Source organism: Miniopterus natalensis, chromosome 1, assembly GCF_054644295.1.
Source record: "Miniopterus natalensis isolate mMinNat1 chromosome 1, mMinNat1.hap1, whole genome shotgun sequence".
Classification (NCBI taxonomy): domain Eukaryota; kingdom Metazoa; phylum Chordata; class Mammalia; order Chiroptera; family Miniopteridae; genus Miniopterus; species Miniopterus natalensis.
Window position 1 is genome coordinate 1,475,225 of NC_142081.1, and position 27,130 is coordinate 1,502,354.

The window sequence follows — 27,130 nt, forward strand, 5'->3', positions numbered from 1 at the left end:
TGGTTACTGACCACTCAGACAACTGCCTGTCAACTGCCTGCTCAAGCCCTCGGCCCGTTTTTTATTGGGCCAGCTCTCTTTTTCTGCTTGTGGTAGTTGTGTACTCACACACAAAGTGTTTATTGGATCTAAAAATAGTTAACATTTTTCCTATTCACTTCTTACAGGTGTTTTTTGATGAATTGAGTGCCTGAGGGGCCACCATGGGGCCAGAAAAGTGAGGCCCAGCAGGGAGCAGCAGGTCTGAAGGTCTCCATTGGGCAGCAGGAGGGCCTAGCTGCTCAGACTGGCATAGGGAACACAGCCGGTGTGGGGAACAGACCTGGCGTGGGGAACAGAGCTGGCGTGGGGAACAGAGCCGGAGTGGGGAACAGACCTGGAGTGGGGAACAGAGCCGGCGTGGGGAACAGAGCCGGAGTGGGGAACAGAGCCGGCGTGGGGAACAGAGCCGGAGTGGGGAACAGACCTGGAGTGGGGAACAGAGCTGGCGTGGGGAACAGAGCTGGAGTGGGGAACAGGGCCGGCGTGGGGAACAGAGCCGGAGTGGGGAACAGAGCTGGAGTGGGGAACAGGGCCGGCGTGGGGAACAGACCTGGAGTGGGGAACAGACCTGGAGTGGGGAACAGAGCCGGCGTGGGGAACAGACCTGGAGTGGGGAACAGACCTGGAGTGGGGAACAGAGCCGGCGTGGGGAACAGAGCCGGAGTGGGGAACAGACCTGGAGTGGGGAACAGACCTGGAGTGGGGAAGTGCTGAGGCACAAGTGGCCCCTGCTCCGCTGGTCGAGTCACCCATGAGCATGCTCTGGTCGTGGCCGGCCTTGTGGGCTCATCGCATGCTGGACATTTGCTCCAGCCCAGCCTGCCCTTTTATTTAATTTTTTTTAAGTCCTCACCCAAGGATTTTTTTTGTTGTTGATTTTTAGGGAGAGGAAGCGGGGAGAAGAGATAGAGAAACACCGATATGAGACAGAAACATCGATGGGTCGCCTCCCACACGCTCCCTGACTGGACTGAATCCACAAACTCCTGGTGCACAGGATGACACCCCAGCCCACGGAGCCACCCGCCAGGGCTCGACTCCCCCTCTGGCCTCAGGGTCCTCCCTGCAGCTGGAGGTGGGGCTGGGACTGCCCCCGGTGTGAAGACCAGGGGGCGTCACACTGCAGGTGGGGGACGTCAGCGCAGAGCAAGTGCCAAGAGCACCCCACCCCTGCACCCATCCAGAGGGAGGAGCGGGCTCGGCGGCACAGCCAGCTTGAGACGAGCCTGCGGACGTGGCCGCCTTGACCAGCTGGGATAAAATGACCTCTCTGATGAGCCAACATCTGGAAATTTCTGCTTCGCTTTCTCGCCCAGGCTGCCACCTGGTGGCGACTCTCTGCATTGCAGGGCCCCCTGGTCTTGGGGGTCAAACGGGAGTTTCCAGCCCAGGAAGGGAGACCCCGGGGCCAAGAACTCCCCACCCCCACCAACCGCCACCACCAAGAAACGAGGCCCAGGCGAGGCCGCCGGGATGCTGCCACATGATAGAATGATTTATTAGAACAAATTCCATGACAAATCATATAAAATAACCATTTTCTGAAAGACACCCATAGACCACCTGAGGACAAACACAGAGGAGCCTCGGCGAACCCAGACAAATAAGTTACCAATCCCAGGTCGAGGGCTGGAGGGGGCACACGAATCTATGAATAAAAAAAATTGTACAGCCATCCGGGGGTGGGGGGTGGATGGAGAAGGTGTGGTGGATGGAGGAGCTGTGGCCACTGCGTGTCTCCAGGACGGCTGCGGGCAGCTACGTGGGGCATGCAGGGTGGGGACTGGGACTAGCACCTCCTCCGAGCGACACAGCAGGCTCTCGGGTGGGGGCCAGGCGGGGACCCCACCGCCACTCACACACGTAAACACTGGGTGGGGCGCAGGCCACGCACTGGGTGCCCAATGTAAACAGAGCCACGTCAGCCATGTGGGCTCCATCCAGCCACAGTGGCCCCCCCAGCAGCTGATTCCTCCTGCAGTCAACACTCATAGAGATGCCAGGGGGTGCAGAGTGCACCCACGCCACTCTGCTTGAGGTGGGGCACCCCCACACCCCAAAAGGGCTCTTTGGCTTAGAGGCTCCAGGAGGGGCCGCCTGGCATGTTCCCAACAGAATCCTGAGAAAACGAAACACTCCTGGGGCCTGTGCCTAACACCGCCCCACGGGACTGGGGCCTGTGGGGCCCGAGCTGCTTATAGGTGCCCCATTAATGCCCAGCGTCCAGGACAGGGTGGCGTGTTGCCTCGGCAGCCTCTGAAAGCCCGCCTGCAGCCACTTTGGTCTGGCGCTCACCCCCACCTGGCCCAGGACCACCAGACGCCAAGCCCAAGGGCACAGCAAACACAGATGTGCCCGGGCTGGCGGTGAGCAGGTGTGAGCGTGGGCGGCACCTGCGAGGCAGCTGGCACACCCAGCAGCCTCCCTGCAGCAGCCTGAACACATGGGTTTGCAGATGTGTTGGCACCAAAGGCTCGAAGCTCTGGGGTTCCCACCCCAGACGTTGCCACAGCGACATCCCTGCCCTGGCCGCTGGACTCCGGGGCAGCCTGGCGGCAGCACCCTGCCTGTCCTGCACCCTCGAGTCCTGGGGTGGGGAGCTGAGCCCCTCCCAGCTCCCTGTTTGGCACTGAATGACCCCACGGACGGCCCCTTCTTCTGCCTGGCCGGCCAGCACACAGGGACAAGACAGGTAAACATGCATTCCCAGCCCACGAGGCAGGGTGGGCCCCTCCGGGCAGAGAGGCTGCTGAAATGGGACAAACTACTCTTTCCTTGAAAATTAAAGACAAAAATAACTGCAATGCAGAGGGCTCGGGGACCTGGCCCTTGGCAGTGGCCACAGCAGGAGCTGGGCCATGAGGCCAGCGGGGTGGGGGTGGGGTGGGGTGGGGCTGAACAATCCTCCGGGCTGCTGGCTGGGAGCTGAGATGGGGCCTGGGTGCAGCACCCACCTGTGGGGTTATGGCACGTGTGGGGGGTCTTCACGGTGAACCGGCCACAGCCGGGAGGGGCCGAGGCAGGGACAGGGTGAGCGGGAGGCACCAGACACTCGCACACAGGGGGGCCGCCTGGCCCTACCGCCTAGATCAGGAACCTCTCTGAGTCCGGAAGGAAGTCGGGGAGGAAGGCAGGGTCCGGGAGGCCAGGGGACCCACAGGTGGCTCTCTGCGGGAAGCTCCTCAGGGACAGGGCTGAAGGGGGGGAAGCTGGGCTCTGGGCGGCCGGCCGACCTTTCCCGAGCTGGCCAGAGCCCGCAGAGCTCCTGCTTGTGGTCAGCAGGTCCAGGTTCCCACTGGGGTCCACGATGGCGTTGATGACTGCAGGGGAGGGAGGGTTAGGTGGCGGAGGGTCCTGCCCTGCCTCCCACGCCCACCCTGGGTTCTCCGGCTAAGGTCCCGAGCCTCCACCCCAGGCCTGGCCACACCCACCTTCCAACTGCTTCTGCACGCGCCTCAGTTCTTTCAGGATGGAGCTGATTTCCTAGAAGCAGCAGGAAGGGGGCCGATGGAGCAGAGGGAACCGGACTGACCCCCGAGAGAGAGGCGGCCTCTTCCTGGGGCTTGGGGGAGGAGCTGGGGTCCCAGCTCGGGCCGGAGCCCCACTCCCTCTGCAGCCAGGTGGCCGGGGCGCTCTGGGGTCTGGCAGGGCTTCCTGTCCTCACCTTGTTGGATGTCTTCAGGATGGGCACCTCGTTCTCAGTGTTGATCCTAGCCTCCAGGTCCTCCCATGCGCGCCCCGAGTTCTGGAAGAGGATCCTGCCCAGCCGGGGTTGGGGGGAGCAGACAGAGGACGGTGACATGGAACCTGAGCCCCTTCCCAGACCACCCCTCCTGTGCCCCAGGGAAAACTGAGGCCCGGAGGAGCAGGACCTGGGCTGGCTGGTACCAGAGTCTGTTTCTGCCTGGCCCGGGTCAGGGCGAGGAAGGCCTGGGGAGAGGGAGTGGGGCCGGGATGCGGGTCGTCCTGGGGGCTCTGGCTCCCCCAGGCTCCATTTCTGGGAGCGGTGGAAACACACACGTGTGCCCTTTGGAGCGTGTGCCCTGGGGGGACACCAGCTCCACCCAGTCCAGGCTCACATGCCCGTGTTCCTATGTGTCTGAGGGGAGTCGGGCTGGGCCCCCCGGTACTCCCTTCTGGTGGGGGTCCCACAGCCAGTGGAGCATTCTGGGGGGGGCGACTCACTTCATCTTCTCGGCGAGGTGCTCCGTGTTCTCACGGATGGCCTGGGACAGCTGGGACACGGGGTTTAGCATCAGGTTATCGAAGATCACCTGTGAGGACCAGGCCTCAGCACAGTGCCCAGGTGCCCCCCAGAAAGTCCTGCTCCCCCGGCCCAGAAGGATCCCATTCATGAGCCAGGTCAGGGGAGGGGGCGGGGAGGGTGCCTGCCTCCTCACGGTTCCGAGGCCGAGTCTTGTTGGCCAGGGTGTCCTCACGGCGGTCGTTCATGTTCTGGTCCAAGTCCCGAGAGTTCAGGGAGCCAGGTGGCACCTTCTGGAAGTTGAGGCTGGCCTCGGGGATGCGCTGCACCAGCTGTGTGTGGGGAGGGGTCAGCCCAGCGGGGAGAACATCCACCAGAAAGTGGAGAGACCACCACCTCCCCTGCTATGAGAGCGATGGGCCCCAAGCCCTCTGCTCAGGGTCCCCAGATGCCCCCACTCAATAGAGGCAGGTCTTGGAACCTATGCTCCCAGGGTGGCTGGGGCCACATAGGGAAGCAGGGTTTCGGTGAGAGTCCATGGCTCCCTCTGCCCTCTGCCCTCAACCCTCTGCTAAGGGCCTGGGGCCAGGCTCACCTCCTCTCGGGCAGAGATGGTCGAGGCCGGGGTGCTGGGTACATTGTTGAGGGCGGGGCTGCGGGCAGGCCCTGGGGAGCCCAGCGAGTCCCCGTCACCCGCCACGTCGTGGATCTCCCGGGCGAGGATGGCCACGTCCTTCACCAGCGTCTGGCTCAGTCTGCAGCCGGCAGGAGAGAAGGCAGATCCCGTGGGGACTTCCCAGAGGGGCGCAGTGCAAGGAGGTCGGGGAGCAGGAGCGGGTGGGACTCAATGTTCCCCCTCCCCAGGAGACACCCCTCCCAGGAGGATGCCAGGGTCTCCATCCTCAGCTGTCCGAGCTCTGCCCAGGCACCTCCCAGCTGGCCCTCAGGCCCATTCACTCCTGGAGGCACCACCGGCCCCTGCCCGGCATGGATACCAGAGCTCTGCCCCCAACCAGGGTTGAACTTGGGCCCTGGATGTGGGGGTCCTTCACCAGGACCCCACCTTTCCTTGATAGAGGAAACACAGGGCTTCCCTCTAACTCCTGGTGAGAAACCGACCAGTGCCTCAGTGCCTGTTCCCAGTCGGCCCCACCCCCCACAGCCTCTGCTCCTGCACTCAGCTGCTGGGATGTGAGCAGAGACCTCATAACCAGGCCCTGCACCCCCCTTCCTCTCTCCTCCACCCCACCCCCTCCTCCCTCTCACCCAGGTGCAGCGCCTCCTTCCCGACCCTCCACCTGCTACCTCCTGTCTCAGCCGGCACTGCAGCCCCCTCACCTCGCCCTGCACAGGTGACACCCCCAACACCCCTTGGCCCTCTGCCCTGGCTCTCTTCACACTCTCATGTCCTCTCTGCACAACCCCATGGCCCAGTCGCTATCCTTGTCCTGGCGACGCCCATGTCTCCAAAACCCACACGGGGCACTCTCCTAGGAGTCACCTGCCTCTGGTCACCTTCTTCTGGGTGCCTCCTGGGCTCAAGGTCAGCATCCTCAACACCAAACACTCACCATCCACCAAGCCCCAGGACCCTCCCATCCCTCTAAAGGCCCTGCAGGGCCCAGCCATCGAGCACCAACCACTGCTCAGAGAAAGACCCTGCTCTCACCCCCTGCCCACCTTTCTGCACCATCCTCCCCAGCACCTGGCCTAGAGGTGGGCCCTTCTGCTAAATGACCACATGAGGGAGTACACCTTTAATAAAAATCTTGGTGCAGTTCTTCCTTGAATCGGAGGTCCCTCACCATCCCAGGAATATCTGCATCTTTCTATCCATCCACTCATCTACCTATCTGACCATCCATGTTTCATCCACCCATCTATCCATTCATCCCTCATCCGTCCTTTCATTCACCCATCCATCCATCCAACCATCCATCCACTCATCAATCCATCCATCCATCCACCCATCCATCCATCCATCCATCCACCCAACCATTCATCCAACTATTCATCTTTTATCCATCCACCCATCCATCCATCCGTCCATCCATCCACCAATTCATCCATCCAACTATTCATCCCTCATCCATCCATCCATCCACCCACCCAATCATCCATCCAACTATTCATCCCTCATCCATCCATCCATCCATCCACCCACCCACCCATCCAACTATTCATCCTTCATCCATCCACCCATCCATCCACCCAACTATCCATCCAACTATTCATCCCTCATCCATCCTCCCATCCATCCATCCACCCACCCACCCAACTATTCATCCCTCACCTGTCCTCCTATCCAACCATGCAACCATCCATCCACCCACCCATCCAACTATTCATCCCTCATCCATCCACCCATCCATCCAATCATCCAACCATCTCCCCATCCATTCATCCAACCATCCATCCATCTATCCACCCAACCATCCATCCAACTATTCATTCTTCATCCATCCTCCCATCCATCCATCCATCCATCCATCCATCCATCCATCCATCCATCATCCAACCATCTACCCATCCAATCCATCCACCCAACCATCCATTCAACTATTCATTCTTCATCCATCCTCCCATCCATCCATCCATCCATCCATCCATCATCCAACCATCTACCCATCCATCCATCCACCCAACCATCCATTCAACTATTCATTCTTCATCCATCCACCCATCCAGCCAGCCAGCCATCCATCCAACTATACATCCCTCATCCATCCTCTCATCCACTCATCCATCCATCCAGAGTTTTTGCAAAGCCCATTTGGGAAGAGAGCCCCTGCCCTCGGGATGCTCTCAGCCCCAAGGGGAGGCCCCAGTGGGTCAGCAGCTCCCACTGTGAACGGGCGCCGCTTACCTGGCAATCTCCGCAATCTCCGCCGTCTGCACAATGAGCCCATAGGGGTCGGGCTCCTCTTCGTCGTCGTCATCTGTGTCCCGCAGGCCAGGGGCCCGGGGCCGGGCCCGGGTGCAGCTGCCCGCCCGTGGGGTCTGCGTGGCTGTTGAGGCACGGGAGCGTGTGTGTTTGGGGGAGCCGTGGTGGGAGCCGTACTCCTCCTCAGAGGTGGACGTGCAATCAGAGCCCTGCTGCCGGCGACGTGTGCCTGGGCGAGTGAATTGGTTCCAGAAGCAAGAACAGAACAGAGCGGCCCTCAGCACCCCACAGCAGCCCCCAGGTCCCTCCAGGCAAGGGCCCAGGGCTTCGGGGTGGCCACCCTGTGGCTGGCACCCCTGCACCCAGAGCCTTCAGCTGAAGTGCCAGCAGCAGCTAAGCTCCACGGTCTGCGAGGCTGCCACCAGCCCAGAGGCACGTGCAGGGATGGGCAGCCTGGCGCTTCAACAGGCCAGGCTACGTGAGCCAGACGGGAACCATGTCTCGGTGGCAGGGAAATGGCGCTCATACCCCAAATGGGTAATCCTCCCTGTGTGGCCCTGGGCTGGGCCAAGAGGGTGGCTGAGCAGGGCCTGGCCAGCGGGCAGAGCCTGAGCTCATTCCTTGAAACCCCTCCCTGCACCTGCCTGGTCTTCACACCTGACTCCCGGCCCAACCCGGCTCCAAGCCTCCCCCGCGGTGGCTGGGAACATGCACAATAAAAGGAGGGGAGAAGCCAGCATTCCAAACAAGCAACCATGGTTCTCGGGCACCCGTCCCTTCCTCCAATGAGCCGCTCAGCTCAGCACCCTGCCTCGGGACTAGGCTCAGGCTGAGTCAGCGTGGGGGTGGGAGAGGGGGTGCCGGGTGGGAAGCTAGAACAGCAGCGTCTACACCTTAAACCAATTCACTCGGAGCACGGGTTAGCTCCCGACGGGGGTGGATGTCCAGGCCCTGGGCAGGAGGCTGGCGCTAGTGGCCACAGCAGCCCATCCCTCCTTGCTGCACGCAAGGGTTGCAGGCTGCTTGTGCGGGGTGAGGCGATAGACACAGCTGTCTCCTGGCCACAGAGTCTGGGCTCACAGGGTACCCCTGAGGGAGCTGCACACCAACAGCAGCTGGGCACAGGGCCCTCCCCCGGCCCCCAGCCCATGTGGGTGGCTCAGCCTGCACACACGCCTCACATGCCATCGGGGTCCCAGCCTGAAGTCCCAGCTCCAGGGAACAAGGGGCAGGCCCACCCGGGAGACGGAAGGAGCCCCTCCACCCTGGACATCTGTACACGGCTGGCGTCTTCTGCCCTCACACAGAGCAGCCTGCTCAGGTGCACCTGTGTGCGAGTCCATGGTGACGTGCCTGCCCACAGGGACAGGCCTGCAGGCCCACTGCCCGCCCGCGCCCACGGCACTCACTGGATGAGTATCGGGCGCTGCCCGGGCGGGCCCTGCTGAAGGGCTGGCGGGAGGCGGTGGCAGTGTTGGCAGTCTTCCGGGTGGCAGTCGGAGCCTCGGCCCTGGTGAGCCTGCGGCCGGCGCAGGACAACTCCACGCTGCGGCCAGAGAAGCCGGTGCGGGCGGGGGCCGCCTCAGAGTCACTGGGCCCCGTGAAGGAGCCTGCCCGCTTCCTGGGCATGGCCAGGATGTCCAGGCGCGACAGCTTCTTGGCCTGCTCAGCCGCCGGCCGCCCCGCTGGCTCGTGGTTGGCCAGGGGCCCCCGTTCACCGTCCGCGGCCTCTGTGTCCGAGGCGTCCCCCAGCCGGGCCCGCCTCAGCCGGGAGGCCCGCGTGGGCCGTGGGGTGGACAAGCTGTTGGAGCGGGTCAGCACCTGCTGCACCTTCTGGGCGCTGGCCGACACGCGGCTCTGCTCTTCCCGGGCGGCTGGGGACGGCGGTGGGGCTGTGGGTTTCCGGCGAGACCCTGGCCGCCCTGCCCTGGTGACCGAGGGGGTCTCGTGGTCAGAGGTGACCGTGTCTGAGCCAGGCGGGTGGGTAAGGCCAGAGCCTCGGTCCTCGTCGGGCCAGTCCAGGGAACCCTGGGGACCCTGGCCACGCCGCACAGCCAGGCGCCGCACGGGCTCTCCACGGCCTGCGTCCGTCGGGCCCACTGGGTGACGATGCTTCTCCGAGAGCCACTCCCGGGTGCTGTTCAGGGTGACCCCCCCCAGGTTCTGCGCTGCTGGCGGGGACGGCGGCTTCTCCTTCTGCAGCCCCATGAGCTGGGGGCTTGTTGGGCTGGGCCCGTTCTTGCCACTGAGCAGGCTGACGGTGCTGGCCGTGTCCACATCGGAGTCCCCAGACAGGGAGTCCTCTGGGGGCCCCGGGGTGTTGCCCACCTTGCCCTCTGCCTCAGCCCCAGGCTTGGAGAGCAGTCGGGCCTCCAGTGCTGCCAGGGCCGTCTCTGTCTCCTTCAAGATCAGCTGGGTGTCCTGGGAGTGGATGTCCATGCGTGAGGCCCGGACTGCAGCCAAGTCCTGCAGGAGGGGGTGGCTGGGGATGTTCGGGAGCTGGCCAGGTGCTGGGGGGCTGCTGGCCGGCTCCTTGGTGAAGCTCTCCTGCCGGATGAAGGCCCCGGCCTCCTTGGCCTGGGCAGGACCCTCAGGCTCTGGGGACCGCCCGGTCTGCAGCTGGATCACCATCCTGCGACTGGCACTGACGTAAACACTGTCCCTTGAGGGGGTGCTGGGCTGGACTGCCCGCCCAGGGCCCTCGGCCTCCCCTGGAGCCATAGACGTTTTCCGGGGAAACACAGTCTCCCCGTTCTGGTCCGCAGTGAAGAAGGAGTTGGGGAACAGCTCCCCGGTGGCCGTGGGAGAGCCCCGGCCCCTCATCCACACCAGTCCCTCCTGGGGACTCCTGCGCCTCTCCTCCGGGGGGCCCCTGCCTGGCTCGGGGCCCCGCCCCCCGTCTGATCCACTGGCATCACTGAGGCTGTCGGGCTCCAAGTCCTCCTGGCCCAGGAGGCGGCCGGCCGGCTCACTGCCCGCCTCTGGTGGCCCAGGCCCGCTCTTCCTGACGGCTTCGGGGCCAGCGGGACTGTCCGCCCTGTCGCTGGGCAGCTGTGGGAGCCGTCGGCGCTGGCGCATGGGCAGGGCCCCCTCGAGCTCCCCCGCTCGGGGCCCGGGGCTGTCCTCTGGGAAGACAAGGGCAGCCCAGTTAGAGCAGCCGCTGGCCTGCAGGCCCCTGGGCGCACGGGAGCCTGATCCTGCTGCGGGCAAGGCTGGCACAAGCTCACCCCCTGCCCTCTCCCCACTGCAGCCCCAGGGCTACTCACCTGCCAGGCCAGGGTCTGAGTAGCTGTCGGCCAGACTGGCCCAGCGGGACACCCACTTCTGACCTCCAGGGGAGCCCGGCACGGGGAGGTCCTGCGGAGAGAAGGTAGGAGTGTACCCGCAGGAGGCAGGGGCCCCACAGGGGAGGGCGGAGTTATGAGGGGGCATCCAAGGCAGCCCACCCCAATGCCACCTCCACGTCTGCCACCTGTTCCCCCTGCAGAAACGGCCAGAGGCCCCGGCTGCCTCACCTGAGCCTGTAGGACCCCAACATACTACCTATATCGGAGCCAATTCAGCGGCTCCGAGGTCGGCAGCTGCTGCTCAGCCCAGCCCTGCCCTGCCCGTGGGCAGCACACACCCAGGCGCCAAACTTGACTCAGGGCCTCAGAACCCGCTGAGGCCTCCACACCTGGTCCCGCCACCTGCCAGGCGGGTACACTCCTCAGGAAAACGTCTAGCCCAGCCTTGTGTGGGGTCCGGAGCCCAGCTCCAGGCAGAACCAGAGCCTCAAAGTGAGCGGGAACAGGACCCGAGGACGGGGCCCAGCCCGGACACCGGCGCTGTCTGGGCCCAGTCTACGCACCTGGAGCTCCCCCTGCGGGGCCAGGCCCACTGGCCGGGAGGCAAACTCCTGCAGCAGGGACACCCGTGGAACCATCGCATCGCCGGACTCATCTCTGTCCCCTCTGATGACTGGGCGGAAAATGGCCGAGGGCCCCCTGGAGAGCTCAGGGGACTCGAGGACGCCAAACACCTGTGGGGAGGGACAGCGGGCCTGCGGGTCAGAGCACCCAGCTCCCGCCCTCCGCTCGGACACAGCCCCACCCCGATTCCAGGACAGCAGGGGACCCGGTTGGACAGACTGGCCGGCGGCCGGGACATGCAGCTGCTGGGACCTTCCAGGGCCAGGCGGGGAAGTGAGAGGCGGGGCGAGAACGCCCAGCGGGACTGTCCGCCCCGGCGCGGTGCAGCTGTGGGAGGGCCGGCCCCCTCGAGCTCCCGCTGGGCCCGGGGCTCCGGGAGGACAGGGCAGCCCGGGCAGAGCAGCCGCGAGGCCCCACCGACCGCACCTGGTCGATCCTCTTGCGGGCCTCTTCCACCTCCTGGTCCTGGTCCGTCTCGATGGTGTAGGTCCCCGCGTCGCTGAGGCTGTCGTCATCCTCCTGCCTGCGAGCCTTGGTGAGCTGCGGGTCCGTGGGGGGCGGGGGCGGGGGCGAGGGGGCCGCGGGACTGGCCCCACGGGGAGTCAGGGCAGCGGGCGGTGCCGGGGGCGCCTTCTCGGGGCCCGGCCGGGCAGCCGGGGAGCCCTCCCGCAGGCACTGGGCCACGAAGTCCTGGGCGAGGCGGGAGCGGCGCCCTACGCTGCCGAAGGGGCGCGCGGAGGCCCGGGCGGGGGTGGCGGGGCCGCCCAGCCGCTCTTCCGTCTTCTCGCGCTTCAGGGAGCTGGCCCGCTGCGGCCCGGAGCTGCTGCCCCCTCCCCGGGCCGGGGCCGGGGCGCCGGGGCGGTCCCTGTCGGCCGGCCCGGGGCCCCGGCGCTTGTCGGCCTTGGGGTCCCCAGGCGGGGCGTGCGTGAAGGACTGGGAGCGCTTCTTGCGAGGCGTGTCCTCGTCGAAAAACTCGATGACGAAGGCCTGCTGGTTGTGAAGCAGCTCCTGGGGGTCCCGCTTGATCTGCCGCTGCAGACGCACCTGCTCCCCGTTCTCCACAGGGGCCCCGGCCGCGGCCGCCTTGGCCATGGGGTCCTCCGAGTCGCTCTGCGTGCCGTCCTCGTGTTTGTGGCCTGGGGGCAGGGATCCCGACGCGTCAGGCTGAGGGGGGCCGACACACCCAACCACAGCTGACACACGTGGTGGGGGACACAGCGCCCCACTCCACGCAACGTGGAGCCCGGCACACACGACCCAGGTGAGCACCAGGAACATGCTGGTCTCCCCCAATGGGGCAGGCGGGTCTCGGGCAATTCATTGAAAAACTGAAATTGGTCAAGCTGATTAGGGTCCCCAACCGGGAGGGGTTCATTCAGCCACCCGGCGGGGCACTCACCCTTCAGGGTGCGGGTGTGGACGGGCAGGTCGCTCTTGGCGCTGTGCCGGTCGTCTCCGGGGCCCGCCTGGCGCAGCAGGCTCGGGTCATTCTGCACCAGCCAGTCGGCCACCTTGGTCTCCGCGGAGACCACCTCGACGGGTGTGGCTTTGCCCGGGGGCCGCCGCTGGCGCAGGGAAAACTTGGTGACGTGGTCCTTGATCTTCACCTTGCCCGGGCTGCAGTCGTCAAACTCGATGGTAAAGGAGGCGTGGCTCTGCACCACGGGCGCCGCCCCTCCCGGCTCCACGTCCTTGGTGGGCGCCTCGTGGGCCGGCACCTCGGGGGGCCGCGGGGGCTGCAGGGCCTCCTTCGTGGGAATCTCGAAGTAGCTGGGCTCCCGGCGGAATGAGTAGCCCTGAGGCTCTGTGGGCGCCCGGAAGCCGGCCGTGGTCCCAGCGAGGTCGCCATCCTGCTGCGCCAGCTCCTTGGGCCGCTCTGGGCGGGGGGGACACACGTCCTCAGGTAGGACTGAGGGCGGCACCCTCACCCACCCACAGTCCTGGGACCGTCAGCTCCCTCTCCTCAGAGCAGGCCGCTCCGGCGAGGCTGCACTCCGAAGTTCTGGGGCTCCCACGGGCCCGGCCTGGGGACCTACCTGGGTACGGCCCCTCCTGCTGCCGGTCCTCGGGCGCAGAGCTGTCATCCTCCCCCCACCAGGAGGGCTGCCCATACAGGGGGGTGCGGTAGGCCGCCGCTTCTGCGGAGGGAGCGTCGGACTCGGGGTCACGGTGGCCCCAACACAGACAGGGGGGGAATGGGGTGTGGAAGGAGCCCTGGCATCACCTCCCAGCTCAGGCCTGCAGCTGCCCAGGACCCCGGCCAGCTGCCAATGGTCCTGAGCTGTTTCCATGTTGATGACAGTGACAACTCGCTGCCCAAAGTCTATGCCATTTACCTCCCCCGGCCCCATCGGGGCCTGCCTGCCAGGTGGGTGTTGTGGGGGAGGCTGGTCCCTAGGGAAGCACTGTTCTCAGCACCCACCTGGGGCAAACAATCTCTTTAGCTCTGCCCTAGGGCCTCTGCCTCCAGAGCCGGCCCCACAGCGAGCCCACCTCTCACCAGGCTCTGCGAGTGGTTTAGGCCACAGATGGGTGACCCTGGAGGCTGCGTGCCACCAGTCTGACTGGGCCACACCAGGTGCAGGGGGGCGGGGTGCACAGGTCTGTGTCTGCAGGATGCAGGAATGTGGGCGCACACAAGTGTGTGTGTCTACAGACTGCATGGGCTGGGCATGCACAGGAGAGTGCATGTATATGGGTGCAGGAACGCGGACACACTGGGTGGATGTGTCTGCAGGGGTGCAGGGGTGCAGGGGTGCGTGTGTCTGCAGGGGTGCAGGGGTGCGTGTGTCTGCAGGGGTGCAGGGGTGCGTGGGTGGGAGTGTCTACAGAGAGTGGAGGCAGTGCCCATGGGCACCTGAGCTCCTATGTGAGCAGGTTGTACTGTGACTGCTGGGGGGGGATGAGCCCAGGAGGTCGAGGTGGAGCAAGGGGTCCTGAGGGGGCAAAAGCACTACTTCGGGGTGGGGAGGCATGTGGGGGGGGCCTGTGTATGCCCCCGGCCCCCTGCCGTGCCGTCGTACCTGCTCCTGGCCTCCGGTCCCGCTCCAGCCTGGGGTTCGAGGACTCGCAGTAGGGCGCCTGCTCTGGGACGGCCTCGCCTCTCTTGGGGGCTGCACCCCTGAGGCTCACCTGCAGCTGGCTGGTGTATTTCTCATGCTGTGGGCGGGGGGGGGGCGTGAGGGGCAGCAGCTGCCTCAGGGGGACACCCCCACGCACAGCAGGCAGCTCCGTGCCCAAGCCTGGGGGATCCTCAGGACCACAGAGCTGCCAGGAGGGGGCTGCTTGCTTGGGTGGAGGAGTGGGAGCAACGTCAGAGGGGAGACTGACACCCCAGACCCACCAGAGGGGCGGGACAGGCCCCGGGGCACGGGGTCAGCCATCAGGGCCTGTGTGTTTGGGAAGCAGTGCACGTATTTAATTATATGCATATGTGTGTGTGCAAGCATCTGTGCATGCAAGCATGTGCTTGTACATGTATGTTCATATGTGTCTATACATGCGCGCACACGTGTCTGCACATGTGCACGCATGTGCTGGAGTGTGTGCTTGTGCACATGTATTTGTACATGTGTATGGGTGTCTGCGTGTGCATGCACGTGTCTGTACATGTACATGTGTGTGTGTGCACGTGTGGGTGTGTGTCTGAATGCCAGGGGCTACCTGGCTGAGCTCTGTGGTCGTCAGTGCTGGGCTCACACTGGCTGACTCCAGGCAGGCCACCCATGTCCCTGGGCTGCCTGGGGCTCATTGGGAAGGTGAGCCGAGGCCTGCCCCCACCCCTGAAACAGCTCCTGGGTAAAACTCTGGACAGAGTCCCCCGAGACCATGCTCTGTAACACCCCACCTGCAGTGGCCCCCGACCCAGGACCCTCAAGCCTGAACGCCAGCCTCAAAGGCCCTCTCCTGCCTGCTCCTGGCCACCCTGGGCCTCCCAGGACACAGGAGGCTGCTGGGCAAGGCCTCTAGGGCTCTGGCCACACCCACTAGCCACGCCCACCGTGGCGCCGCATCAGCCCGGCGGGGAATGACTGTCTCCCCACCTGCCAGACCGGGTGATCCTGCAGAGCAGGACCGGCCAGCCGAGGAACCACAGCCCGGCCAGGGCAGCCTGGGGGTGTTGGCCGGGAGGGGTGGGCAGTGGGAGCCGAGGGCTGTGGGGACGGGGGAGTCCGGGGCTGGCACTGACCCTGAGCGCCTCCTCGGGCACGCGGTGCTGCACACGCTCCAGCACGTACATGTTGGAATGTGGCCGTGAGCTAAGGAGAACACTGGGGTGGGGTGCACAGCAGCCTCAGCCCTAGGACTGCCACCAGGCGATGCAGACCGAGGGAGGAATGGGGGGGTCACGCTGCCCCCCGAGTGTGGACATCTGCAAGCACCCCCCCCCACATGTACACCAGACATGTGTCCACACTGTGGGGACAGCCTGTACACGTGCAGCCTGCTGGATGGAGAGGCGGGCAGGGGCCACTCCAGGTCACAGCACATACACACTCAAGGACTCGGGGCATGCCCTCCACCCCGCACTCAGCCGAGGGCACGGCAGGCAGGCAGGAAACCCAGAGGTTACGACTCCCGTCCAGCTATCCTAGACCACCCGCCGGCCCGCAGCCTCTTAGGGTTCCTGGGGTGGGGGGGACCTCCGCCAGCAGCCAGGGCCACATCCCCAACCCCTGTGCCAGCTCTAGTGTGGGCTGAAACCAGTATGCTATCCTATTGTGCATACAGGCCCCAGCTGCCCAGGGGGGAGGCACAGCCACCCCTCACCCGTGCCCTGGGCACAGAACGCCACGCCTGCTCAGCCCCTGGGTGCCATGGGGCTCTGGGTCCCAGGGAAGGCTCCCTTGTTCCTTGGGCCCCGTGTGAATTCAGGCCAGCGGGCAGACTGTAGGTGCCCAGGGCCAGGACTTGGGGGATGGACGGCAGGGGCTGCAGTTGGGGTTCATTCTTGCCAGCCTCTAACCCCAGTTGTGACTGCTGAGGCCCCCACCTGCTCCCTTGGGGACCAGGGAGGAGCCAGGAGGAGGAGCGGGAGGAAAGGATATCATAGCCGAAGCGGATGACATCATTGAGCTTCAGCGTGATGTACTTCTGGTCCGGGATGCGCACCTCATTCACGAACGTCTGTGGGGAAACAGGCCCAGCTGAGCTGGCGTGTGCGGGGCACCGGCTCTGGCGCCCTCCCTCCCTCCGGCTCTGGACCAAGCGCCATCCCTCCAACACACGGGCACCCTTGCGCCAGGCAGGGACAGACACCGCCAAGGGACTGGTGAGCGGGTCAAAGTGCCAGGCCTTACCCGGTGCCCAGGGACTCGGATGCAGCCCCCCAAGCAGAAAGCCCCTGGACATGTTTGTGAAACAGACCATCCTCTCGTCCAGGCAGACTCATGATGGCTGCAGCCCCCCACCCAGACCCCACGATGCCTCCAGGGTGGCCCCATGGCAGGGCTGGCCAGGCTGTGCCAATGCTCTCCACGGAGGCTCGCAGGGCATCGGACAGCCAGTCCCCGAAAACAGTCTTCCCTCCAGGGGGAGCCCCTCATGGGCCACCACCCAACACCACACTGTGCTCAGGTGAACACAAGACCCCAGCTGGCTCTGCACGCTTCTGGGACAAGCCAGGCTGCCAGGGGGATGGCAGAGGTGGCTCAGGCATGAACTGTGCCCGGAGTCTGGTAAAGAAACAAGGAACAGGCCCTGGCCAGTTTGGCTCAGCGGTTAGATCGTCAGCCCAAGGACTGAAGTGTCCCAGGTCTGATTCCCAGTCAAGGGCACAATCCCTGGCCGCAGTTGGGGTGAGTTTGGAAGGCAACCAATTGATGTGTCTCTCACTCCAATGTCTCCCTCTCTCTCTCTCTCTCTCCCCCCCACTTCCACTCTCTCTGAAAAGCAATGGAAAAAATATTCTCAGGATTAAAAAAATAATTATAAAATTTAAAAAAGAAAAGAAAGAAGGAACTATCAGGACTCGTCACAGGACAGTCTGGAGCCCAGAGGAAGGGCAGCTCCGGGCAGGTGTCTGCTGAGCACACGTGGAACGTGGCAGCTGTGATCCGAGAGGTGGCACAGCGGGCTGGCCTGGGAGAGCGCTGCAGCCAAGGCGAGCATGGTTTTGGACACACTGATGTAAAATAGGGGTCCTTGGGCACCGAGCAGGGAGCAGAGGACAGCAGGCCTGGCGTGGGGACAGCTGCAAGGCTCTGCAGAACCACCCTGCCTGCCAGCCTGTGTCCTTGTCTGAGCCCGGTGTCAAACGGGCAGGTGGGCTCTGGCCCCACATCACAGGCCTCTGCAGAGCCTGCCCCTGGGGTGAAGAGCAGGGAACAGGCCAGCACCCCTGGACCTTCCTGAAGTCCCCTCAATCGGGGGGCCAGTGCCAGCCTCCCTTGCAGCCCATCCTGAGGACAGACGGGAGAGGGACCCGGGGGGCAGGCCCCAGCACAGTCTGAGACCCCAGCTGGGTGCGAGCACCCCGAGAGGAGCCAGCGGGTGAGGCATGACAGAGGTGGGGCCAGCCTGAGCCTCCTGTGGGACCCCGGCTCAGGATGGGGGGCAGGACCACACAGGGAGGGCTGGGGAAGGGCCCTCCTTGGCTCCAGCAAAAGTGGGTGGAGGTTGGTGGCTTGGTTTTCTTATTAAAACAGTGCCCAGGGCAGGCTCCTGCCCACCAAACCCAGAAAGAAACAAGAGTCCCAAAGAGACACCTCCTGGACAGACAGACAGCACACAGACCAACACTGGGCCCCACCCCTGCTCCCGTCCTTCCTGCCCCGTTTCCACCCCAAACACCAGGTTCCTCTCACCTGACCCCCATCCCTGCTCCTACAGTCAGGGCCTTCCTCCTGGTCACCTCCCTGTCCTCAGCACCCCAACTCACAAAGGAGATCACATAACGCCCACCCAGGACACGATACCCCAGCACAGCCCCATCCATCCCGGGAGTCCCATTTCCCAGCCCGCAGGGGGTCCCGGTACCTCCCCTGCTCACCTGAGGCCCATCCCTCTCCCCCCAGGCACGGTCCAGCGGGAACCCTCCTGAGGAGGCTGGCTCCCCACCTGAGCAGAGGCCCTGGAGGGGCCAGGTGGGCCACAGCAGAGGGGTGTGTTCATGGAGGCGGTGGGGCCCCAGAGAGGGACAGAGCTGGGGTGAGGCCAGCAGAGGGAGGGGCCCTGGAGGGGCAGGGACAGTGCAGAGGCCTGAGGAGCCGTGGAAAGGGACAGAGACAGTGCAGAGGGAGGGGTCGTGGAGGGGCAGGGCCATGGCAAGGAGCAGAGCCAACACTCACCCCGTTCAAGCTGCCCAGGTCCTTCACCCAGTGCTCATCCCTGTCCTGGTCATAGTTGATGACAGCATGCTGCTTGTCCACACTGCGGGACTGGGAGACACAGGGGACGTTCAGGGGACCTTCCCTGCAGGAGCCCCCATCGCCCCTCTGCCACCAGGACACCAACGCCAGCCCCGTGGGCCCTGGAGCCCCTGAGGTCCCACCCGCACCCTCACACCTTGAGTGTGTGCTCCCCGGAAAGCTCGCCCGGGCCGGGCTCGGCCAGCCGTCCCAGCAACCAGATCAGGCCACAGAGATTTGCCAAGATGCCTGGGCCAGTTCCTCCCACCCCACTGAGGCCACCCGGGCCCCTCCCTTGTGACCAGCCCTCCACAGCATCACAGGCCAGTGCCCCTCCCACCCCAGTGGGTGCTCCTGGGTCTGCCGGGGGAGGGGCTGGGAACCCCTGGTCAGCTGGGACGTGATGTTCGCTCCCAAGGGCAGGCGAGGGAGGCCAGGCAGGTCGGGCAGAACCCGGAGAGAGGATTGAAGGGCTGGGGCGGTGGCTCAGGGAGAGGCCTCCCCCACTCCTGGTCGGCCCAGCCAGCCCCCCCCCGGGGCTCACAAGCTCTCCAAGTGATGGGCACTTGCATACTCGAACGGGTGACACATCTCAGACCAGGGCCTGAGTTCCTGCGTCCCCACAGCACCAGGCTTCAGTTCTCACAGGTGTGTGCCCAGACCCTCCCTCACCCGGGTAGCCGGCCACCACCTCTGAGCCCATGTCTCCCATACTCCCAACCTGCCCAGCACCTTGGGCACCATCCTGAAATGACCAGAGGCTGGGGAGGCCCCAGCATCCACCCAAGGGCTGGAAGCTCCCAGGGTCAGGCTTCCTTTCTCACCCAGAGGCTCGAGCACAGGACATGGGGAGGTGGTGTGGATATGGGCTCCGGCCCAGCCCTGCCCTGCCCCAGCCAAGGTCACTGAGCTTGGCAGAAGCACCAGGTTCCCCCTGGAGAGACCAGCAGGCAGGGCTCGTGGGGCTGCAGCCCTGGGCCTGAGCGCGGCCTCCATGCCCCAAGCTGTTCTGGAATCAGACGCCCCAAGGTGGTGGCTTCAACCCACAACAATGACACCGCAGTGGGGGACCTGGGGGTATCGTGAGGAGGGAGAGAAGTGGGGGGCGGGCCCACACATCCTCCTGCCACGGATCCTCTGAAGGGAGCAGGGGTGATTCAGAGGGCAGAGTACTGTCTACAGGGCCAGCCAGGCTCCCGGGACACAGGCCATCCCTGAGTCACCTGCCCCAGCACCACCCACCCGAGCCAGGGAAGAACAAGCTGTTCCCCCTGCTCCAGGTGCCTCCCCAGGAAGCCCCCAGAAAGGATGCTGGTGGGACTCCTGCTGCAACTTGCCTGTCTCTGGCAGGTGGGTCTGACCTTAGGACCCACTGCCCTCGCCCCCTCGGCCTCACTTCTGCCCGTCCTGATGCCTCATTTAAGTCAGAACCTACAGCTAGACAGCTCCTGGCCACCCACCCCGGACACCAGGCACCACCTCCTCCACTGGACTCCTTGCTCTGCCCCCACACAGGCCTGCTGGGCACTCACCTCCCCCAGAAGCCACCTTGATGACCCTGCCCACTGGCCTTGGCTGGGGCCGCCCCACCCTGGCTCACTCAGGGACACTGCAGTCCCGGCTCCAGGCCTCAGTCTCCCAGCCGCAGGGCATTGGAGGAGCTTCCCAGGACCCAGCGACGGGGTCTCAGTGTCGCCCCCCCTCAGGCCAGGTCGCTGCCCCTCTCAGCAGCCCCAGGGTCAGGCACTACGATTTCTTAGGGCCCAGTCTAGCAGCAGGAGGACCGGGCTCATCTCCTAATTTTTAAAAAAAAATATAGTTTTATTGCCCAGCCGGGCATGGCTCAGCAGTTGAGCATCGACCTAGGATCCAGGAGACCAGGGTTCGATTCCCGGTCAGGGCACATGCCCGGGTTGCGGGCTGCAGCCGATCCATGACTCTCTCATCATTGAGGTTTCTATCTCTCTCTCTCCCCCTCCTTTCCTCTCTCTGAAATCAATAAAGTTATAATATATGTGTATATATATATATATACACATATATATATATACACACACACATATATATATATATATAGTTTTATTGGTTTCAGAGAAAGGAAGGGAAAGGGAGAGAGGTAAAAACATCAGTGATGAGAGAGTCATGGATCGGCTGCCTCCTGCACACCTCCTGCTAGGAATCGACCCTTGATGTCCTGGATCCTAGGTCAACGCTCAACGACAGAGCCACGCCGACCGGGCAGGCTCACCTCCTTCTCTGCCCCCCTCCCATGCACAGCCCAGGGCTCGGAGCAGGTCAGCTGCCAGCCTCAGCCCTGCCCAGCACACAGATGCCAATGGGCCAAAGGGACCGGCCATCTCAAGAAAGCGAACCCTGAGGCCCAGGGGCCGGGCATCAGCCCTCACAGGGATATCGGCCGGGCAGGGGCACTGAGAGGGGCACGTCAGCCTCAGGCTGCCCATCACTCCATGCTCCACACCAGGACACGGTGGGATGAGGGCCGGCCCAGGCTCTGCCGCACCCGAGGCACACGGGCGGGAAGCAGCAAGGGCACCCTGTCCCTCACGCCTGGGTGCCACCTCTGCTGAGAGCAACCCCTGGAGGGGCCTCTGGGCTGATCCAGCCGGAACCACTCTCCTCCCTCCCAACCCTTGGCCACCCCCCTGGCCGCCCCCAGGCAGCTCAAGCCCAACCCGGCCAAACCATGATCCTTCCTTACCCTGCTTATGGCCCACTTGGCCCTCTCACCTTCCTCCAGGACATCACCAGCCAAGCTCCCTGCCCCAGCCACACACCCTCTCGCACCAGGGCCAGTGCCCACTGGTCTTCCTCCTCAGTGCCCCTCAACCTGTACACCTGTTTCCATCCCTGCGGCTACCTCTGTCCTGTCTTCCCAGCCCCCATCTGGCCCTGCATGTCTCTCTTCTGCTAAAATTTCCTGGGAGGAACGGTCGGCCTTTCCCATGAGCCGCAGGCCCTGAAAGCCTCTCCAAACCTCCCCCTCCACACTCCTCCCCAGCAGGCCCGCTGCCTCTGCCAGCTCTGGAGGTCCCATGCTCTCTGCCGGGTCTGGGTCCTCTGCCCAGGACCACCCCCCTCCCTGTGCCCACCTTCCCTCTCCCAGCAAGATGCCCCACCCTCCTCTGGTTCCTTGGACTTGGCACAACCCACCCCCCAATGTGTACCCAAAGCCTGTGCTGCCCGATCCACTCCTGGCCAGGGCCTGTCACCAGGCACAACTCCTGCCAAGCCCCCTCCCTAGACCTCAAGTAGCATCAGGTTCCCAGGAGCAGGGAGGAGCCCCCCCACCAGAGCCTCCTCCGGCCCCTCCCCACTCCCAGCCCAGGTGCGCAGAGGCTGGGCGCCCCTGGGCCTGGGCCTGGGCCTGGGCCCTGACCAAACCAGGCTGTGTGCAGAGTGCCCACACACCGGGGGAGCCGCGGCTACAAAAGGCTCGTAAAGGGCCTAACGCTCAGACACACGGAGCTTTGGAAAAGGGTCTGTTTGCACTCATTTTAAAACAGAACCAAGATGCGCTTCCCAAATTCGTGCCTGCCGCCCTCCGCAGGGGAAGCCCCGCCCAGGGCTCCCCCGACCTGGCGGCCGCCCAAACCCGGGGCTGGGCCTCCCTCCTGCCAGCTCACCCAGCACCACCCCAGCGACCGCTCGGCTGTGAGTGTGAGCGAGTGTGCAGGGGCTCTCGGGCCGCCCACGGCCACGGTTTCCGGGCAGGGTGTGAGCGGACAGATCCCGGCTGTCACAGATTCCCACGGGGCAGAAGGGGCAGGGGCGGAGAGAAGGCCCGCCACAGACACAGAGGCAGTGCACACAGCGTGCAGCCACATGTGTGCTCACACACACAGGCGTGCACAGGCGTGTGAGTGCACACGCATCCAGGGTACGTGTGCCTGCCCTGCGCCGGAGCTCTGGCAGCAGGAGACCTGGGCCGCGTCTCCGCTCACGATTGCGTCGCGTAACGTCCTCGCTGTGTCAGGCGTGCACGGGCCAGGACACTGCGGTCAGCAAGCGTGGGGCTGCTGCAGAGCGGGGGAGGCACAAGGCCAGGCTGGCCAGCTCCGCCTCCAGGACACAGCCTCCCCCACCTCCTCTGCCTGGGAGTCCAAGCCACGGCCCCTCCTGCCCAGGCTGGGCACAGGCCTGCAGGCCGCCCCTGCTCCCTGGCCTCGGCTTCCCCTCCTCAGGCCGCCTCCTCCCTCTCTGCTGAACAGAGGGCCCTCCCCCGCCATGTCCACTCCCCGCAGCCCTGTCCCATCCCCGGTGCCACCTTCTTAGGGCAGGTGTGGGAGAGACTGGGGCCCAGCACAGGCCTGTTGGGTGGGGTGCATCAGGGACCCTTAAGGCTCGAGTAAGGGTGAGAGAAGGTCAGGGTTTGCCCCTAGAGAGCTGGCGGGACGCTCATGCTGGCAGGGACCCCAGTGGGGGCACAGAGAAGGATGGGTCTGGTTTGGCACCAGGCCTGGGCTGCCTCTGAGAAGTCAATGGCAGGAGGCAGGAGGCCAGGACAGGGTGGTGGGAGGTGAGTGGCATTCCCACACTCACACTACACCTGCGTAACCTCCCCAAGCCTCAGTTTCCCCACAGGATGGAAGACAGCAAGGGACAGCAACATAGGCAGGCCCATGCCAGGGACTGTCCCTGTTGCTCCTCTCCTGCTTAAGGCTCCACTACTGACCATCCAGAAACTAGGGATAGGACCCCAAACTCCTACTGAGCACACTGACCCCCCCCAGCCTCTCCCAACATCTGGGAAAAGAAGCAGAGTGAGGGTCTGTGGGAGACGGTAGGGGGGACAGACCCGGGCTGGGGGGCAGGAAGAGCACCCAGGCCCCTAATACCTAAAGGCCCTTACTACCTGCGGCCCCCACAGGCCCCATCAGGGTTATGGGGAGCCCACTCAATCACACCGTGAGGGGCAGAGGAAAGGACACCCAGGCTAGGGTGGGCCCTGCAGGATCAGCCTGTTGCCCTGCCCCTCCATCCTGTTCCCAAAGAGTTAGACATGTGAGTCCCATAGAAGCCGAACTCAGATTCTGAAACCTGGGCCAGAAACAAAGTCTTGACTGTCAAGTGTCCAGTGCCTGGCTCACTGTGCCCGCTGTCAGCCTCTCATGCATAAGAAAGCCCTCCTCCCAGGGCACCTTGAAGGGGCACCAGCCACCGTGGACAGGCCCGATGGTTGGAGCTGGCCCTGTGGCTCCCCACCAGACTCACAGCCCAAGTTGGGCCCTCAGACGACAAGGACATGGACAGATCGGCTTTCCAACACCTTCCAGAGGTGGGTCCCCAACATCGTGAGAGTCCAACAGAAACCTGAGCAGCCTTGTGTCAGACCCTCACCCTGGAGCAAGCACTCGGGCCTGCACACGCCCACCCCAGGCCCACAGTCCACCTGTGGATCCAGGGCCCAGGGAGCTGTGCAGAGGCCTCTTCACCAGGTGTCCCGCAGCAAGTGGGGGCCCCTGCTCGGGGCCCCACCCTCTAGGCCCCAGAGGGGCCCACACTCACCTGCAGCATGAGCTCACACTCATCACGCCCCACAAAGATGAGCTCTCGCGGGAGCCGGTGGCGGGTGCCGCTACTGCTCACCAGGAACCAGGAGGTGACGCTCATCTTGGCGGCAGGCCCTGGGGGTAAAGGGGTTGTCAGAGTGGCTCCCCTGTCCAAGCCCAGGCCCCTGACACCCCGAGGCCCAGCACAGACAGATCCCTCTGAGGTTCAAGCACCTTCCCCACACCACCACTGCAGCACCTCCAAAAATGCTGAGCTCCAGCCACACCAGGCCCCCTGTCCTTCCCTGGGCATGTCTGTTCCCGTGAATCCCCACCCAAGCTGTAGCCCCTTCTCTCTCCTGTAGGTGCAGGAAGGGTGGAGACTGTGGGCATCAGCTGCACAGCCTGTGTGTGGATCCACAGGTGTCCCTGTGACCTGACCAGGAGCAGCTCCCCACAGTCAGGGTCCCCACAATGTCAGGCCCATGCACCAGACCCTCCCCAGAACACAAATTCTGAACCAGAGGCTCCACTTCCCCCAGCCAGACATTCTGGGCAGAGCCCTGGGCACTGGGGCTAGGGGGAGAGCTGGGGACAGGACCCCTGACCCACCAATACTCCCACCACTGAGAAGACCAAATATCCCTCAGTGGTCACAGTGACCATCCTGCAGACACCCCCAGGCCAGGACAGGAGCAGCGGTCAGGGCATGGGGCAGCCTCTCTATTGCCTAGGAGGGAAGTGGTGCTTTGGTGCCCAAGGTCCTGGGGGCGTTGGCGAAGCAGGATCTGAGGGCTGATGTAGTCAGGACAGCAGGGGATGCAGGGTGGTTTGAGGGGCCCAGTGGGGGCAACCTGAGCAATGAAAAGGGCCAGTGCCACCTGAGACCAGGCCCTGGAGCAGCGCCGGCCACCTGCAGTCACTGCACTCATCCGCCCAGAGCAGGAGCAGAGGGGTACACCAGCACAGGGGCATAGGCACTGACGTGCAGGCTCGCCTGTGCCACACTCATGTGCACCTGGAGCACCACCCACAGGCCCACAAGGTCCTGGCCACTCTCCTCCGCACACACACACTCACATGGTACATACATGCACACTCACTGCACATACACCACACACACACTCATGCACACTCACTGCACACACACGGCACACACATGTACACTCACTACACACACTCACACGGCACACACATGCACACTTGCTACACACACACTACATGCACACACTCACATGGCACACACATGTACACTCACTACACACACTCACACGGCACACACATGCACACTTACTAGACACACACTACATACACACACTCACATGGCACACACATGCACACTCACCAGACACACACTACATGCCCACTTGCACTGCTCACTCACACGGCACACACAATATGTGCACACACACTATGTGCACACACATGTACAGTCACACTACATACACTTGCACTACATGCACACGCTCACACAGCACACACATGCACACTCACACAAGCTCATGTACACACGAGGTCAAATGCATCCTGGGGTTTCCCTCAAAAGAATGAGGCGTGAGTGACACAGAGAGGGGTCTGTTTAAAGAGGGTGGTCAGGGAAGGCTTGCTGGGAAGGTGACATCTGAGCAACACAGGAGCAGGTGGAAGAGGGTACATGAACATGGGGGGCGCATTCTAGGCAGAGCAAAGGTGCTGGGCCCTCCAGCATCTGGGAGGCCTATGGCTGGTCCTGGAGCCAGCGGGGAATCCCTGGAGGCCCAGCCTGAGTGCAGGGCCCTGTGATAATGGTCCCAAGTCCATGGCCTGACTGCCTGGAGCAGAGGCAGAGGCTGAGCAGGAGACTGGCTAAGAGCTGAGTCAGAAACCAGGGGAGCTGTTGGTGCTGGCACCAGGTGGGGTGCCCCAGGCCCTGCTCCTGCAGGCCCACGCCCAGAGGCCTCAGCCACCTTCCGGGCAGGCCAACGCCAGGCCCCACCCATCTGTGAAGGCCAAGTGACCATGCATCCCCGGCAAACCCTCCTGTCACCTGGGGCAGGCAGGTGGGAAGATGTGGTAACTCCACCCCCGAAGGCAGCTCTGGCCGGTCAGAGCCCCTGGGTCCCCTGCACTTCTCCAGGGTCCACTGGGGGGGGGCTGACCCTGGGGACCAAGGGGCCGGCACTATTCCAGGCCCCTGCAGCCCCCAGAGGCTTCCACAACCCCAACCTCCTCAGAAACCCCTCTGGGCTAGAGACAGGGCTCCCTCTTGAAGAGCCCCCGCCCCACCGTGTTTTCCAGGCCCCATCCATCCCCCAGCCCCGACGCCCGGTGGGGCCCACGCTGCGCCCGGGCCTGCTACCCAGAGGCGGCGGCTCGGAGACCCCGCCCCGGGAGGCCACAGGCTCCGCTAGTGCAGAGGGAGGCCCAGCCCCCAAAGCCCGTCCTGCCGCCGGGAGCCGGAGCCGGGAGCCGGAGCCGGGAGCCGGGAGCCGGAGCCGGGAGCCGGAGCCGGAGCCGGAGCCGGGCCGCGCCGGCCGGTCCTGAGAAGGCCCAGGCCTGGGGCCAGGGATGCGCCCCAGCCGCCCGCCGAGCTCGGGGCTGGGCGCCATCGTCGCCGGGCGGGAGAAGGCACCCCCCAAACTCGTCCCCGCGCCCCGGCCAGCGAGCCGCCGCCAGGAGGGCAGGGCGGGGGGGCGCAGTCGCCGCGGGGCCGGGCCGGGCGCGGGGCGGGCGGGGAAGCGGCGCAGACGCGGGGCCGGGGACAGGCTGGGAGGGGAGACGGGGCGGCGGGGGAGCGGGGCCGGGGCAGCGGCGCGGGGCAGCGCGAGACCAGGCCGGAGGCGGCCGCGGGGCGCGCGGCCGGAGCGGAGGCAGCGGCGCCGGCCCCGCCGCCCGAGGCCGAGGCCGAGCCCGAGCCGGAGCCGGAGCCGGGCCCGCGCCCGCGCCCCTCCCGGGCGGCGGAGACGCAGACGCGCGCCCCGCGGCCCCGCCCAGCCTGGCACGGACCCGGGCCGTCTCCGCAGCGCAGGCACCGGCCTGGCCAGGTGCGCCCGCCGCCCCCACCCCGCGCCTTTGTCCGGCCCGGCGGGGACCCCGCTCCCCCGCCCCGGCCCCGGCCCCCGCCCCGACCCCGGCCCCGGCCCCCGCCCCGGGCCCGCGGGCGCACAGGTGCGGGCGGCGGAGGCTCGGGCCGCGGCGGGCGCAGGCGGCGCGTCTTACCTGCGGCTCGGCCCCGGGCCTCCCGTCCGGCC

At 64.9% G+C, this 27,130-nt stretch overlaps 1 protein-coding gene across 2 annotated transcripts; it reads right to left on the minus strand.

Moving 5' to 3' along the window:
- Positions 1–1,514: 1,514 nt before the first annotated feature.
- CEP170B (centrosomal protein 170B) lies at positions 1,515–27,130 on the minus strand. 2 transcript variants are annotated; one of them, XM_087817885.1, is made up of 19 exons: positions 27,099–27,130; positions 23,917–24,035; positions 18,331–18,420; positions 16,088–16,168; positions 15,231–15,287; positions 14,065–14,200; positions 13,078–13,179; positions 12,441–12,917; positions 11,468–12,177; positions 10,981–11,151; positions 10,397–10,487; positions 8,540–10,255; positions 7,113–7,359; positions 4,842–5,001; positions 4,435–4,578; positions 4,228–4,316; positions 3,707–3,800; positions 3,474–3,525; positions 1,515–3,362 (listed from the first exon to the last, which is right to left on the minus strand). In XM_087817885.1, the coding sequence occupies exons 2-19, from the start codon at positions 24,019–24,021 to the stop codon at positions 3,127–3,129; spliced, it is 4,758 nt and encodes a 1,585-aa protein (XP_087674011.1). In that variant the 5' UTR covers positions 24,022–24,035; positions 27,099–27,130; the 3' UTR covers positions 1,515–3,126. The 2 variants fall into 2 exon arrangements, with proteins under 2 accessions (XP_087674011.1, XP_087674012.1); XM_087817886.1 differs by lacking the exon at positions 27,099–27,130 and adding an exon at positions 24,513–24,996 and having other exon boundaries at positions 7,113–7,254.